At 52.3% G+C, this 16,669-nt stretch overlaps 1 protein-coding gene across 2 annotated transcripts in view; it reads left to right on the forward strand.

Moving 5' to 3' along the window:
- The window catches only part of AK8 (adenylate kinase 8), a 134,636-nt gene extending 127,426 nt beyond the window's left edge, over positions 1–7,210 (forward strand). Inside the window, exons 12-13 of one of the 2 annotated variants that reach the window (XM_030838455.2) lie at positions 5,711–5,791; positions 6,914–7,210. In XM_030838455.2, the coding sequence (XP_030694315.2) occupies positions 5,711–5,791; positions 6,914–7,151 (319 nt within the window). In that variant the 3' untranslated portion in view covers positions 7,152–7,210. Of the gene's footprint in view, positions 1–5,710; positions 5,792–6,727; positions 6,875–6,913 lie in introns of those variants that run through there. The other variant, XM_060299919.2, reaches the window with a different exon arrangement.
- The last annotated feature ends 9,459 nt before the right edge of the window (positions 7,211–16,669 follow it).

Raw genomic sequence — 16,669 nt, forward strand, 5'->3', positions numbered from 1 at the left:
TCCCCAGTGAGTTTAGCTCTGGAGCAGGGGGTAAGCTTCAAGGCCTTTGAGGAAGAGGCTTCCTTTGCTCCCCAGACAGAGCCCCAGGCAGTATGATCAGAGGGGTCATAATGGGGGTGGGTCAGGAGCTCCCCGCTGTCATTCACTGTCTGTCATCAGTGCCCTGGGTGACAGTGTGTGAGCCCTCTCCTCTCTGGGACTCAGTTTCCCCATCTTGTACACGGAGCGATTGAATCAGAGCAGTGGTTCTCAAAGTTGGCTGCATACAACAATCACTTGGGGAGCTTTTAAAAATCTCCACTCCCAGGCCTCCCCTTGGGCCAATTATAGCAGAATCCCTACGGGTGGGGCCCAGGCCTCAGTATTCTCAAAGCTCCCCTTCCGGTTCCAAGGTTTGGCCAAGGTGAGACCTGGGATAACAGCCATGCTTCCCATACCTGCCTGAGCAGGAGGATCACCTGAGCTGCTGACTTACAAATACAGGTCCCGCAGCCCCTCCCGTGGAGGTTTCGTCTTGGTAGCTCTGGGAGGGCTGCCTGGAATGTTTTGTTTTGTTTTGTTTTTTAATAATTATTTTTTGAAGAATAGACGATTTACAGCCGTGTGTTAGTCTCAGGTCGGAATCTGTGTTTTAGACAAGCCCTGCAGATGGTCCCCAACACCAGGCAGATCTGGGAGACACGCGATCAGAGCGGCACTTCTGCAGCCTCGGTGTGCACACACATCCCTCTAGACTCTGATTCAGTGGGTGGGTGGTGGGGCTGGTACTTTTGCTGCTGGTCCAGGAGCGAGGAGTGAGGGATTAGAGGTACCTTCCAGCTCCCTCCTGAGGCAGCCACCAGCCTGAAATTCTGCAAACCCCAAGGCAGGCGTAGCTCCCTGCCCCGGTGAACCCAAGCACATATGCCAGGGGTGTCTCTGCCCGGTACGCCCTGCTTTGAATATTCTTTGCTTTCACATTCTGTCTTTCCTAGCTGTTATTGTAAATGATACCCAAAACCGGCAGGTGGGGCACGCACAGGGCAGCAGAGCCGAGTGGGCTCCCCGCTCTCCCCGCCACCTGGCTGTGGCACCAGGTCGCCGTGAGCCTGGCTAATCAGAAGCTTCCAGCGTGGAAGCACAGCTCCTCCCCAGCGAGGCTTTTCCCAGCGACGTGTTTCAAGTACCAATTTGGTGTCCTTTGCGCTTCTGATCTCGCCAGCCTTTCACAAGCCATTCCCTTGAATGACGACAAGCGATCTTGATATGCTGGGTTAAAAATCTTTCAACGGGGGCTCCTTTGTTTATGAAGCAGCATCCATTATCACGGATTTCCAAACTGGCTCCCTTTCTACTGGCGTCGGCATCCGGAGCGGCACCGTCAGCCGCCAGCTGCGGTGACAGCCACGTTTTGGTGTTGCTGTTGGGCCTCTCAAGTTCTGGGGGTGCGGGGGGGGGGGCAGGCATGTTTGGAGTGTAAGAGATGAAAGCACATTGAAACATCTGTGCTCCGGTGTTCAGACGCTCCTGATCTCGCATGTTTTATTTGGGGGCTGTTATTTCGAGGCACGTGGGGAATGGAGATCGTTGTCGAGAATGTGCGCGGGGGAAGAGGTGGGTTTTCATGGCTCCCGCCCACGCCCCAGGCTGTGCTCACTTCGTGGAAGGGAGGCTGCAGCTTTCATCAGCTACCAGCGAGGGGCTTCTTGGCAACTGGGCAGAAGTGAACCTCAGCAAACGGTGTGGGCAAAAAGAGAGAACGAGAAGAAAGTCAGTGGGAGACGCTAGTCTTTTTTAAAATTTTTGGCTGCGTTGGGTCTTCGTTGCTGCACAACGGCTTTCTCTAGTTGCGGCCAGCGGGGGCTTCTCATTGCAGTGGCCTCTCTTGTTGCAGAGCACGGGCTGTAGGCGCGCGGGCTTCAGTAGTTGTGGCTCGCAGGCTCCAGAGCGCAGGCTCAGTAGTTGTGGCACACAGGCTTAGTTGCTCCACGGCATGTGGGATCTTCCCGGCCCAGGGCTTGAACCCATGTCCCCTGCATTGGCAGGCGGATTCTTAACCACTGTGCCACCAGGGAAGCCCGGGAGATGCTGGTCTTGAAGGAGAGCATTTGGCTCACGTTTGACTCTTTTTTTTTTTTTTTAATTTACACATTTTCCAGAAGCAGGTGTGGAGAGACTAGATGTAGTAGATGGCCTTTGGATAACAATTGCAGGAAACCCAGCTCAAACTGGTTTATGCAAAAGAGATTTATGTATTCATGTCGGGGAAACATTGAGGGGCGTTTGGCTTCAGGTACAGCTTGATCCAGGGCCCCAAACAGTGTCTCTCACCATCTCTCTGCTCTCTCGGGGTGGGCTTTATTCTCAGGTAGGCTGTCTCTGGGTGCAGGCCCCAGGCAACCCCAGGCTCCCGTGCCAACAGCTTAGCAGCCCCAGAAAAAGTGAAGCTCCTTTCTCTCTGGCAAGCCTTGGGGCAGCGTCTCATTGGCCTGGCTTCGATCAGTCTGCACCCTGACCCAACTTCTGTGGCCAGGAGGAGCTGGCACTCAAATTGGCCACACCTGGGCCTCCCTCATGCCCAGCCCCACAGCCCGGGGATGAGATAACTCCAAACAAGTCATAGGGATAAGTGGGCATCGGGGTGGCTCCCCAGAGGGGCTCAGGAAAATCGCCAGGAAGCAGTGTGAAGACAGAGTGTGGCATCTGGGGCGGCCCAGCTCTGCCACCTCCTCACGTCGGCTGTGGCCACATCCTTCATTGCCCTGTGAAACTCAGACCGGTGACACCTAACCCTTTTTAAGAACCAGGACCCTTTTGAGAATCTGTTGTGAAACATGGATCTATCCCTTCCCAAAAATCACACGTACTCCATAGTTTGTGTGTAATTTCCAGGGGTCACAGGACCTTCCAGAGTGCCTGGCCCAGGTGTTCTCCAAGGCAGCGGATTCCAGGCACTGGGTGGTGGGGAGGGGGGGATACTGGGCGCCCTCCAATGTCTGCTGAATCAGCATTTCTGGGCCAGGGTGTTGGCATGCAGCAGAGTCACCGTCTCCCAAGGGGATTCTGATGCACCTGGTCCCCGGGAATTAGGGAAACGCTGACCCCTTCCAGCCCCGGAATTTAGCATCATTCTCAACTCTACCAGCTGGTTGAGTTCTTTGGCTGGGATGGAGGAAAGTCGGTCAGGAGGCAGAGAGAGTATTTAAATAGAGCACTAGAATGGTGTGCCACCTGTTCACTTATTCCTTCCTTTCCTGAGTGCTTCCCGGGTGTCAGGACACTGGCTGGGGGCTGGTCATGGCTCTGGCCCTAGGGGTGGCACCTGGGCCCAAGAGGCTGGTCCAGGGCCCATGGGGACCAATGTGCCACTGGACCCACTAAAGCTTGGCCTCTTGGCGGCCTGATCAACACACCTGGTGAATTCCTGGGATGCCGGTGAAGGCTTCTTGTTCACTAACTTAGGAGGAGACAGAGGACCCGCCCTGAAAAGACTCCCACCCACCTGTGAAGGCGGGAAATCGCCGAGTACGTTTCTCTTACACTTAGAGGTGCTTTTCGCCTGAATTTACTTCCTCGGAAGTGACATGAACAAGCTGTTGGGTGCACAGTGAGGCTGTCACCGCTACCGCTGTCACGGATGTCGTCCCCAGTGGAAGTTGCATCAGTCATGGGACGCTGATGTCCGAGATGACAACCTTGTTAAATGTCCTGTCTCAGTCCCATACGATGGGCTGGTAAACACAGGGCCTCACTGCAGAGCCTGGCACACAACAGGCACTCAATAAACATAGGCATGAATTAATTAGAGTAATGAATAAACCGTAAGTGAGCCATAGAATATTCCAGAACTTATTTTTTTAAAAACAAACTGAGGGCTTCCCTGGTGGCGCAGTGGTTGAGGGTCCGCCTGCCGATGCAGGGGACGTGGGTTCGTGCTCCGGTCCGGGAAGATCCCACATGCTGTGGAGCGGCTGGGCCCGTGAGCCATGGACGCTGAGCCTGCGCCTCCGGAGCCTGTGCTCCGCAACGGGAGAGGCCACAACAGTGAGAGGCCCGCGTACCAAAAAAACAAAACAAAACAAACAAACTGAGATGGTTTGATGCCAGAAGACAGGCCCTGGATTAGATCTGTGGGGAAGAGCTAGAACACTTGGTCCTTCACCCCGACCCGCTTCCCCCAGCCGGACCCCAGCCAGAGCGCTGGCACCTCCCACCGGTTCCATTTGCCTCCCGACTGACACGGGGCGGTAATGCTTTGCGGTAGGGCCTGTCCTACACAGAGTGAGATGCTGAGCAGTACCCCTGGCCTCCACCCACTAGATGCCAGTAGCACTCCCCCCGCCCCCCGTTGTGACAGCCACAAACATGTTGCCAAATAGCTTCTCAGGGCAACATCGGCCCTGATCGAGAGCCTCTCTCCTCAGGTTTTATATAAAGAAAGGCTTCCCAAGGACAGATATCGTATCGTATCTCTGGTATGTGGAATCTAAAACAAATGGTACAAATGAACTTATTTACAAAACAGAAATAGAGTCACAGATGTAGGAAACAAACTGATGGTTACCAAGGGGGGAAGGAGAGGTGGGATGAATTGGGAGATTGGGACTGACATGTACACTCTACTCTATATAAAATAAATAATTAATAAGGACCTACTGCATAGCACAGGGAACCCTTCTCAATACTCTGTAATGACCTATATGGGAAAAGAATCTAAAAAAGAATAGATATATGTATAACTGATTGATTTTGCTGCACAGCAGAAAGTAACACAACACTGTAAATCAACTATACTCCAATAAAAGTTTTAAAAGGAGGGCTTCCCTGGCGGCGCAGTGGTTGAGAGTCCGCCTGCCGATGCAGGGGACGCGGGTTCGTGCCCCGGTCTGGGAGGATCCCACATGCCGCAGAGCGGCTGGGCCCGTGAGCCATGGCCGCTGAGCCTGCGCGTCCGGAGCCTGTGCTCCGCAACAGGAGAGGCCGCAACAGTGAGAGGCCCGCGTACTGCAAAAAATAAAAATAAAAAAGTAAAAAGAAAGAAAGGCTTCCACCGCCAAAGAGGGAAGGGATTAAACCATTTGAACTAGGGGTTCAGGAGATGGATTCTCAGGCAGGCCCAGTCGGAGTCCTGAGTTATAAGAAGTGAGAGCTGTGTCTTTTCTGCTGGGACTGTTGATTTTGAGGGTCCTGCTCCCTTGGGTCCAGGACTCTTCTGTGAAAGAGAAAGTGAGGAAGCCCTGCACTAAGCTTGTCACATGCTTCTTTTCCTTACATCTTCAACACCAGCAACTATCACTGCACCCATTTTGCTGGTGAGGAAACTGAGTCTGACAGGGTTTGTGTTAGTGGCCCAAGGTCGCCTAGCAGGTCCATGGTGGAGGTGAGATTCTAACCCAAGTCTGTGTGACTCCAGAGAACACGCTGTCCTGCCACAAGGATGGCGCATCTGCTCCCCGAAGCTCACCTGAGTGATGCCCCCCCCAGAGTCCCCCCTACCCCCGGGAGTGATGGGCGCTGGGCACCGTCCCTGAATCAGGGTGCGGAGAGCTTCCTCGGCAGGGAGGCCGCGCCTGCATCTTTCCCAGGTGACCGTCCAGAGTCTGATACCCCGAGCCTGAGTGATGGCTACCGAGGCTCCACCCACTCTCGGGGGCTGCTGCCCACCCTGGTCTCGGACGAGTGCAGCCTGCGGTTCCCTCCAGCTGACCATGGTGCTTGTTCTTCCTCGTAGGGTGTTTTTCCTGAACGTGCCATACGATTCCATCATTGAGCGGCTGACCCTGAGAAGAACCGACCCTGTCACAGGAGAAAGGTTTGTGCCAGGCTCCACGCCCCGCCAGGGACCCCCTCTCCCCACGTAGCTGACCGATGTTTCCAGGGATGACGCCAGTGACGACTGACAGAAGACTCTAGAAAGGGGGTTCCCCCAGCTATAGCTCCTCTGCGCTTCCTGTCGGCCCCTCTTTTCCTGGAAGAGCAGCAAGAAAATTAATGTCCGGGGCTCCACAGCAGTTGTTGAAATTTTCGCCGGCTCTGTCCTGGGCTCAGCGGGTGAAATGGCGCTCCAGGCCTCTGCTGTGACCACAGTACATCCCAGATGTGGTTGCTGTTCAGACGCGTCCCCTCGGGAACCAGTTCACCTTCGAGCCCTCCCACAGCCTCGGGGGTAAATCCTGACTTCTATTCCGCATCTGACCAAGTACAATCACTGTGTTGGTGCTGAAATCCAATGTATAGTCTCTGCGATTGCAAAGAGGTAGACGCTTCCATCTTCCCAGCAATCAAGGCCCTGTTTCTCGGTCACCAGACCACGTTTCTCAGTAGGGAGTGAGGAGGGGCTCGAAGGAAATACCAGGATTATCCTGAACTATAGGTCTGATCTGTCGCCTTGCTGCTGGGGGACATCTTTTCACTGACCCGTGTCAAGTACCATGACCTTCACGCGGCCATGCCCCTGGGGTCGCTCCAGCAGTGACGGCGGTACTTCCCGTCATCTCTGCTCACACTTGGTGTTATAATGTCCCATCCCCCATTGGACTCCATAAAGCCAGAGGCAACTGCCTTGCCTGCCACTGCGTCGTCAGTAGCAAACGTGTGCCAGGCGTCCGTGGCAGCTGATAAATATCGTTTGGAATGAAGAAGAGAAGAAAGAAGGAAGGAAGGGAATGAAAGAAAGAAAGGCATTCGGTCCTCGGTATATTACTATGTTCTGTCCTATTACTGATCTGCATTTTTCTCTCCTGGGCAGGGCCTGGGCTTTGGGTCTGTCTGCGGCTCCCGGACCCAGCTGAGGGTGTGCACACAGCTGGTGCAGAGCAAATGTTTGGTGGCGGCGGTGATGGTGACCAGCTTGCTCGGCAGGAGGACAGAGGGCCCCTTTCTGCCCTGTCCTCTGAGCTGGACCAGGGGTCACCTGCTTCCCCTCCTCTCGCAGGTACCACCTCATGTACAAGCCACCTCCGACCATGGAAATCCAGGCCCGCCTCCTGCAGAGCCCAAAGGATTCTGAAGAGCAGATCAGGCTCAGAATGGAGCAGTTCTACAGGAATTCCGCTGAGCTGCAGGAGTTCTATGGGCAGGCCATCACCCTCAACGGGGACCAGGACCCGTACACGGTCTTTGAATACATAGAGAGTGGGATCATTAATCCCCTGCCCAAGAAAGTTCCCTGATGGCTTAAGAGCAAAGGAGCATCCCCCAGGGGAACAAAGTGAACCCTTCTCCCCCGACCTTCTGGAAACTCAGCCAATAAAGAGTGCGGAGTGCAGTCTCGTGTGTCCTGACGGTGAGGCGGCCGGAAGGTTGCCTCGTTTGGGGGTCTGGGAGCACAGGACAGGCAAAGTCCCGGCGAGCAGTCAAGCAGAGCGCTGCGGACCAGGTCAGACCTGGGATGCGTCGTGGCTCCAGCATCAATATGCTGTGCACCCCGGGGTTGTCACCCGATCCTCGGAGCCCCTCGTTTCTCACAACTAAAACGGGGTAACAACAGTCCCTGCCTCACGGGGTTGCTTTGGGACTAAACGGGATGATGGTGGTGAAGTGCTCAGCACGGAGCCTGGCACATGCTGTGCTCTCAGGAAATGCAGTTTACCGAAGCCGCTGTCTCTAGAGCAGCCTGTCCTGTAGAACTCTCTGGAATGAGGGCCATGCTCTCTGACCGTCCAACACGGCACGAGCTGCAGGTGGCTGCTGAGCGCGGGGAACATGGCCACTGCAACTGAGATGTTTTTAAAATTGTCCAAAAAAAAAATTGTCCTTAATGTTCGCGAATTTAAATGTAAATGGGGACTTCCCTGGTGGTCCAGTGGTTAAGACTCCGCGCTTCCAATGCAGGGGGCCTGGGTTCGAGCCCTGCCTGGGGAACTAAGGTCCCACATGCCAAGCAGTGCGGCCAAAAAAAAAAAATTAAAATTAAATACTTCCTTGGTAATGGAAATTGATCTGTGGGAAAAGTAAATTTGCTTAAAAAAAAAAAAATGTAGGGACTTCCCTGGTGGCGCAGTGGTTAAGAATCCGCCTGTCAATGCAGGGGACACGGGTTCAAGCCCTGGTCTGGGAAGATCCCACATGCCACAGAGCTACTAAGCCCGTGCACCACAACTACTGAGCCTGTGCTCTAGAGCCCACGAGCCACAACTACTGAGCCCGCACGCCTAGAGCCCGTGCTCCGCAACAAGAGAAGCCACCAGTGAGAAGCCCGCTCACTGCAACGAAGACCCAACGCAGCCAAAAATAATAAATAAAATAAATAAGTTTATATAAAAGAAAAAAATGTAAATGGCCACATGTGGTGAGTGGTTGCCATGTCAGGGCAGCTCTAGACACACTTAGCTGTTTCCTGAGACCTGCTGGAGCCCCTCGGAAGGCCTGCCTTCACCTCCCACGGAAATAGCCCCTCTGGGTCCCCCAGAGCCCACAGGACCAGGAGGAGCTCCTGGAGGGACAGGACAGTGACATCTTAGGCTGACAGAGCTCTTGATCCTCTTTCATGAGCCCCTCCCCCCACCATTTTTTTTACCTCATTAGAAGGATACTTGGGTGATTCCCTCCATCGACAGAAGAGGACACTAAAGCCGCAGAGGGTAAGTGACTTGCCTGAGGTCACCCGGGTCCGTGGCACACCTGAACCCGGTGTTCTGGTGCTCTCTGCCCGCGGGCCTCAGCAGGCCAGGCCAGCCGGGGCCCAGGACTCCAGCCCCCGGGCTCTGGGCAGCTCGGGGACTCTACGCCTAATGGCTAAAGCCCCTTCCAGCCTGGAGCAGCCCAGAGTCCCTCCAGCAAAGATCTGACCCTGGCGCTGGCCACGGTAGCCAGTGACGTGCCAGCCGGCAGCTGGGGTCCTTGGAGCCAGGCCTCCGGGCCTGCCCTCCTGCCTCTGCCCCGTCACCTCAGACCGAGCCCTGGGCCTGCCCTAGCACCTCCCGGGGCTGGGCCCTCTCTCCAGAGGCAGCATCCCGGCCTCTGCACCTCCCCCTGCCTCGTGGCTCAGCCGCCCGACTCTCTCTCTCCTCACGCTGCGCGGGCACTGGGTGCCACCTCCTGAAACTCCATCAGGGCCTCCCCTCCCAGGCCCCACTTCCCCCCAACCCCTACAGGGAAAACAGCAACTACCCTGAAAGTCCCCTGACGATGGGCTCCTGCACATTAAGCCTCCTCGGGCCCTGGGAGGCCCCGGGAGAAGTCCCAGGTACAGACCACAGGCCCGGTTGCTGTGATGAAACTCTGCCCACTTGTACCCGGCACCCCCTGATTGCAGGAGACAAAAGCAGGGAGGTGGCCAACACAGGCCTGCCTACCCCTCTGCGTGTCATTCCGGGTACCAGAGAATGTGGTCTCACTTTGCTCAGTGAAATACCATTTGGATGTAGATCTTTAGCCAAGGACATCATCAGACGCTCATTTACTTAGTTCACATAGCAAGGCTTACTTTGTGGACGACCTCCTCTCTGGACTGCCCACACCTTTACCCCTCCTCTCCCTCCACCTGCCCCACCCCGTTAGAGCAGCTGTGCCAGCTCTGCGCCCCCTCTGTGAGGCAGGTGATGTCCCCGCCAGGAGTGTAGGTCCCCATGCTGCTGTGTGACCTTGGGCAAGTTGCTTCACCCCTCTGGATCCTTGTAAAATGAGAACAAGTAGTCACTGCCTCCTAGGCAATACTAACCTCGTATTGTGGGATGAAGTGATGAATACATACACCAAGGCTGAAAATAGGGCACATAGTACATGCTCAATAAATGCAGCCCTTCTCAATTACATTCTCACAGCTCCCCTTGAGGTCAGTGCTGTTTTTAATCCCTAGATGAGGAAACGGGGGCTCAGAGGAGTCAAATAACTTGTGAAAGGCTGTGCGTGGTAAGTGGCAACAGGGGTCGGGACCTGAGTCACTCGCTGGTCCCAGAACTCCACGTGATGACCGGCACCTGCTTCTCCCTCCGTCGCCGTCGGGGTTGCCAAGGGCCCTGCCTTTACCCCGGGGGAGCTCGTCCCCGGCCGCGTCCCGGCGTCCCGAAGCCCCAGGCATCCTGGATGCCCCGCGGCGGGGCCTTGGTTGGGCCCCGCGCCGCCCTGGACGCGGGGACGGGGCTTCATTGAGATGTGCTGCGGCGCGCGGTTCCGGGCGCGCCATTGGGGAGTGCGGTGGCCCTGCCGCGCCGCCGGGTTGGCCCAACACGCTCCCGCTCGTGTAGATAGCTCCCCCGGAAACGACGAACAAATAGTATTCATCTCACCCCCGCGACGCACAGTCCCTCCCGCTGCTTTGCATAGCAAAGCTTCCCCGCTCCAGGGTCGCAGGCTGCCGGGACAAATTAGGCTCTTCTAATTGGAGCCCTCAGCTCCAGGTCGCGGCCTAATTGGGAGGCCTGGCTGGAGTGTATTAGCATCCGGTTCCAGCCGCAGTGATACTGGCTGGGGGCTTCCTGGCCCAGGAGAGGCGGAGTCTGTGGCTGGAGGGCAAATGTGTTAATTTCCAGATCAGCCGCTGTGCTTGAAGTTAACCACTGAGGTCTGATTAAGGTAACTTGCAGAACAATCGCTGATGCTGTCATCATTAAAGCAGCTCCCTCGTTCATTTCCAGCCTCTTTCATCATGTTGTCACCACAAACTCTTTTCCCACCCGACACCCTGGCTCACGTCTGTGTTTGTTCGGCCCTGTCCCTTCCCTACTCCCCACCAGTGGGAAATCCAGATGGTATAGAGGCTCCTTTGGGGTGTCTGCCTGTCCCCACCCTGCAGCCTCCACAGGTGTTTCTCCTGTGGGGCCTGAACCTGACTGCTGCTGCTGAGACCGGGGTTACACCTGTGCTCTGAGCTGGCCAATCAGCTCCTCTCTCCCAGGAATGTGGAAAGAACTGAGGGCAGCTGGTCACTCTCTTCTTGCGGCTTGGAGGAAGGAGAGGGTGTCGGGGTCTGTCTGGCCTGTGCGTAGGAGAGCAGTGCAAGTTTGCCTGGAGGAACCGAGAGAGAAGCAGACACGTGTCCGCCCCATTCATCCAACAGGTATTTACTGACTGCCTACTGTGCCGGGCACTGGGGATGTAACAGGAAAAAAAGGACAAAATCTCTGCCCTTATGAGGCTTACATTTTACAAAGAAGATGACAGAAACGAGAGAGAAAAAGAGGCCACCTAATTTCTGATGGTTCCTGAGACCCATCTCTGACCCTGGGTCCCATGAAACAGCCCTGCATCCACCCAGCCAGCTCTGCTTTTTTGACTAGAGGGTCAGACAAGGTTCCTGGGCACGGGGGCATGGTTAGGACTCGTCTGGAGGTGTGCCCAGGGCCAGGGGAGCAGGGGACAGGGAATTTAAATGTGGCCAGGACTCACAGGAGACCCCCTAGGGCAGGTGAAGGTGGCCTGGGGCTGACTTCTGAGCCACAGGAGAGTTCTGAGGCATGAGAAAGAGTGACCTATTAGTTGATCATGGAATAGGCTTCCATTAAAAAATTGAAATATAATTATTATTTTTTTATTTTTATTTTTTTGCGGTACGTGGGCCTCTCACTGTTGTGGCCTCTCCCGTTGCGGAGCACAGGCTCCGGACGTGCAGGCTCAGCGGCCATGACTCACGGGCCCAGCTGCTCCGCGGCATGTGGGATCTTCCCGGACCGGGGCACGAACCCGTGTCCCCTGCATCAGCAGGCGGACTCTCAACCACTGCACCACCAGGGAAGCCCTGTAAATATTTTTTATTATTAAAATGTTACTTATAAAAAGCTCAATACCTCTGAAGCCCATCGCTTAGGAAGTGAAACTCCCATCCTCGCCACGATAAAACCCTCCCTTGTTTGTCATTCACTAGAGATACCCAAATTTAAAAGTTTGAAGGGATGAATGGATGGGTGCATGGACAGATGGATGAACGGACGGGTGGATAGATAGGTGGGTACGAGTACACCAATGGGACTGTACTGTATATACTGCCCTGTTACCTACTTTTGTAAAGAATTGTGGCAAGAACACCTAACACGAGGTCTGCCCTCTTACATTTTTCAGTGGACTGTATAGTGTTAACTGCAGGCTCATTGCTGTAAGCAGCTCTCCGGGGTTTATTCATGTCATATAACTAAAGCTCTATACCTAGGGAACAGCAGCCCTGCAGTCACCCCACCTCCACCAGCCCCTGCAACCACCAGGCTTCTCTCTGCTTCTATGAGTTTTGACTATTTCACTTTTTTTTTTTTGGCCACGCTGAGCATCTTGCAGGATCTCAGTTCCCCGACCAGGGATTGAACCCAGGCCACGGCAATGAAGGCCCAGAATCCTAACCACCGGACCACCATGGAACACCCGAGTTTGACTATTTCAGACCCTGCATATAAGTGAAATCATGCAGTATTTGTCCTCTGTTACTGGTTGATTTCACTGAGCATAATGTCCTCGAAGTACATCCATGTTGTCACATAAGGCACCTTCCCTTAGCAGAACAGTTTCCTGATTTTTTTTTTTTTCACCAGCAATCCAGGGCTATCAAATAAGCTACTGACCTACCAACCTGGTCATTCCTTCCCCAAGGCAAGAGGGCTGAGCTCTGCTCACAGCCGTCACTTCTGGTCAACTGTAGGCTGGTTTTTAGTGATACCCATGTGGTGAAGTCCAGTTTTTCCTGTTAAGCTCTTGTTGCCTTTGCAAATCTTTTCCACCTGATCCCTGGTGGAGGTTGGAATGACAATGCTGACATGTAATTTACATGTAACTGAGCTACTCTCAGAAACAGCCAGCCCTCCACTGATCTCCAGGAGGAGAGGAAGGACGAACAGGGACCTGCTCACAGGCCCAGGTATGAGGTGCTGTGCGTCGAACCTGCTGCCGGGGATTTATGGGGAGGTTGAAATGCACATGTGCCAGCATTAGGGTGTCATTCACGGTGATAACCTTCTGTGCTCTTTACAAAACCACGAGAGCTTGGAGATCATCGTGTGTGATGGAGGAAGATGCATGAATATAAACTTTCTAGCCATATCAACTTTATTGAGATATAATTCCCATATTGTAGAATTCATCCATTTAAAGTATATAACTTAACTGGTTTTTAGTGTATTCACACAGTTGTGCAACCATTCTTACTAATTTTAGAACATTTTGTTACCCCCTAAAGAACCCCCGTACCCATTAGCCATCACTCCCCATCCCCCCGACGTCTAGCTGTTAGCAACCAGTAATCTACTGTCTGTCTCTCTGGGTTTGCCTACTCTGGTCTTTGCATATAATTGGAATCTTACGATATGTGGCCTTCTGTGACTGTCTTCTTGCACTTAGCATAAGATTTTCAGGTCCATCCATGTTGCAGGATATCAGTACTTCTTTCCTTTTTACTGAGGAATAATAATATTCCATTGTAGGAATGTCCCATGTTTTATTTATCCATTCATCAGCTGATGGGCATTTGTGAGCTGTTTTCACTCTTCAGCTGTTATGGAAAACACGGCTATGAACATTTGTGAACAAGTTTTTGTGTGGACACATGTTTTAATTTCTTTAGGTGGATATCCAGGAGTGGAATTGCTGGGTCCTATGGTAACTCTGTGTTTAACCTTTTGAAGAACTGCTGGATCGTTTTCTGGATTTACCTTTTTACATCTCCATCGGCAGTGTCTGAAGGCTCCAGTTTCTCTCGGTTCTTGCCAACACTTGTTATTATCTGTCTTTGTAGCCATCCCGGTGTGTGTGAAGTGGTATCTCATGGTGGTTTTAATTTGCATTTCCCTGATGGCTGATGAAGTTGAGCATCTTTTCATGTGCTTGTTGGCCATTTGTATGTCTTCATTTGAGAAGTGTCTATTCAGGCCTTCTGCCCATTTGAAAATTGAGTTTTTCATCTTTTTATTACTGAGCTATGAGTTCTTACATAGCCTAGATACAAGTCTCTTATCAGGCATATGATTTGCAAATATTGTCTCCCATTCTGGGGGTTGTCTTTTCACTCTCTTGATGGTATTGTCTGTAGTGCAAAAGTTTAAAATTTTGACGGAGTCCAATTTATCTATTTTTTTCTTTTGTCACTTGTGGTTTTGGTGTCACACCTAAGAAGACTTTGCCTAATCCAAAGTACATACATTTACTCCTATATTTTCTCTTCTAAGAGTTTCTTAGTTTTAGCTCTTACATTTAAGTGTATAGTCCATTGTGAGTTCATTTTTCTGTATGGTGTGAGGATGGGGTCCAACTTCATTCTTCTACATGTAGATATTTTAGCCACTTTGAAGAATGTAATTTTGTATCCAAGCAGCCTTCTGGGAGAGGCACTCTCTCAGTATGTGAAAAGCATCTGGAACACTTGCTAAAATGAAAATCCTGGGCTCCATCCCTGGAGATTCTGATTCAGCAAGTTCAGGGTGGGCCCTGGGGGGCTGTTTTTCTAGCAAACATCCTATTATTGATCTGTGCCTGTGGACCTGAGCTCTGGGGATCACTGCATCGTTTTTGTGGAGGATCCTTGTGGTCAGAACATGGAAATTCAAAAGTAACTGGAGACATCCATCCCTGGCAACGTGGCAGATTAGATATCCTGGTGACCCTTCTTAACACAAACCCCTACAGATTCTGAATGAAGTATGAAAAAAACCTCTAAAATTATAACTGAGCTGGCAAGAAAAAATAAAAAATATAGAGAGACCAAAAATGATAAGAACGTACAAATCCAAAGAGACAGGGGAGAGCTGACCCCAGGGCAGCCCGGGAAGTATCTGCTGACCCCTAGTGGCCCAGGGCTTCAGCTGAAATGGTCTCTGCATGGAGACTGGAGGAAAAACGCAGTCCCTACAGGTAGAAATAGAGCGGCGGAAGAAACATTAGCAATACGTTTAATTAAACAGGATTGCTGTCCAGAATATGCAGAGAACGCCCCAATATTACCAAAATACAAGCACCAACTAGAAAAGTGACAACAGACATGACCAGATATTTCACAGAAGGAAACATGAATGATCAGTTAACTACAGTAGATGGAAAATGCTTAACCCCCTTAGTAATCAGAGAAATGCAGATTAGGGTCACGGTGATAGCTGCCTGCCCCACCCACCACCAGCATTTGACAAAGACATCACCAAGTGTTGGAGAGTAGTTGGAGAAACTGGAATTCTCCTGCAGGGCTGGTGGGAGGGAGCATTGGGTTTTAACCATTTGGAAAACCGTGAAGCAATCATCTACTAATGCTACACGTGTCTGCCCCTCGACCTGGCAGTTCCTCTCCTAGTATTGCCAAGAGAAACGCGTGCATATGTATACAAACGTGTTAATAGCAGTTGTCTTTGTATTAGCCCTAAACTGGAAACAACGCGTTCATCGATCGTGGCACATTCGTATAATTAAATGTTCCATGACAATGAAACAAACTCCTGATAAATACCCCAATATGGGTGAGTCTCAGAACCAGACCGATTCATCTAGATCGAATGTATGATTCGATTTAGATGAAGTACAAGAACAGATGAAACAAATCACTGTTAATAGAAATCAGAAATAATTGTCACCTCTGAGCAGACCATTGCATGAGCAGGGGCACAAGGAACCTTCTGGGGGCTGTAAACGTTCTCCATCAGTCTGGGTAGTAGTTACGCTCAAACCTTAAGCCATACACTTAATCGGGTATGTTATATGTTCATTTAAAAGCTGAATGCGTTTGAGAGAGGCTTAAATAGCACACACACGTGACTGAAGAGAAAACTATGAAGCAGGCATTTTGCAGAAGGAAACATGAATAGCCAACTACATACATGAAAAAAGCTCGATCTTTTTAGTAACCAGGGATATGCATACCGTACTGGGATAGTGTTACATGCCCCCAGACTGGCAGTAATTTAACTGGCAGCTCCTAATGTTGAAAGAACGTGAAGCAGGGGTAGCTCATACAGACTGCCGGCGGGGGTGGGCAGGTTACCGGCTTTGGAAAGATCAGGGTCACCTGGTAGAGCAAAGCTGTGGTGCGTGTGGACCAGCAGCAATGAGAGGCTGCAGGTGAGTTAACAAGTGCGTTAGCATCACCTGAGGAGCTCGTGCAGCCTGGAGGTTCTAAGAGCCTCCCTGCTGCCCGACACATGCTTGCCTTCTTGGGCGCGGCCGGGAGTGGGCACACTCTGAGAACAGTTTCGCGTCATCAGGCACACATGTCCTGCTACCAGCCTGAGTCTGAAGCTGAAATGCAAAGAAGGGCAGAGCTGAGAGAATCAGAGAATTGGGGACTCAGACCTGGGGCTGGATGGAGTCACCCCTGACACCTGGCCTCCCCTGGGTGTCCCGGGAGACTCTTGGGGGCACCTGTCTTGAAAGATCACCCCACTCTTCCGACACTGGTACGTGTCCCCCGTGAGAATCCTGAGCAGGGGCCCCGGCTGGCAGATGGTATGGTCTCTTGTCAAACAGTCAGCTGGAGGACAGTTCCCGTGACATTGTCAAAGCTTCTGTGATCTTCCTTTGCTCGTTTTAAGGAGAAGGTAGGGAAAGGGAGAGAAAGAACCTGAAAATGGAAGTACAGCCAAGTATGGCATTAGCCGTGGTGGTGTCCTGGCAAGGACAGGCTCCTTCCCACTAACTGCAGAGAGAGGACCCAGGACTTCTGTGCTTCTCCCTTCCTTTCGAAAGCTATTTAATCATGTCTGGGGAGCATGGTTTATAGGGTGAACCACTGTCCCAGTTTCCATGGGACTGAAGGAACTGCGGGGCTTTCAGTTTTAAAACCAGGCCAGTCTTG

This window comes from Globicephala melas, chromosome 6 (assembly GCF_963455315.2).
Source record: "Globicephala melas chromosome 6, mGloMel1.2, whole genome shotgun sequence".
Taxonomy (NCBI): domain Eukaryota; kingdom Metazoa; phylum Chordata; class Mammalia; order Artiodactyla; family Delphinidae; genus Globicephala; species Globicephala melas.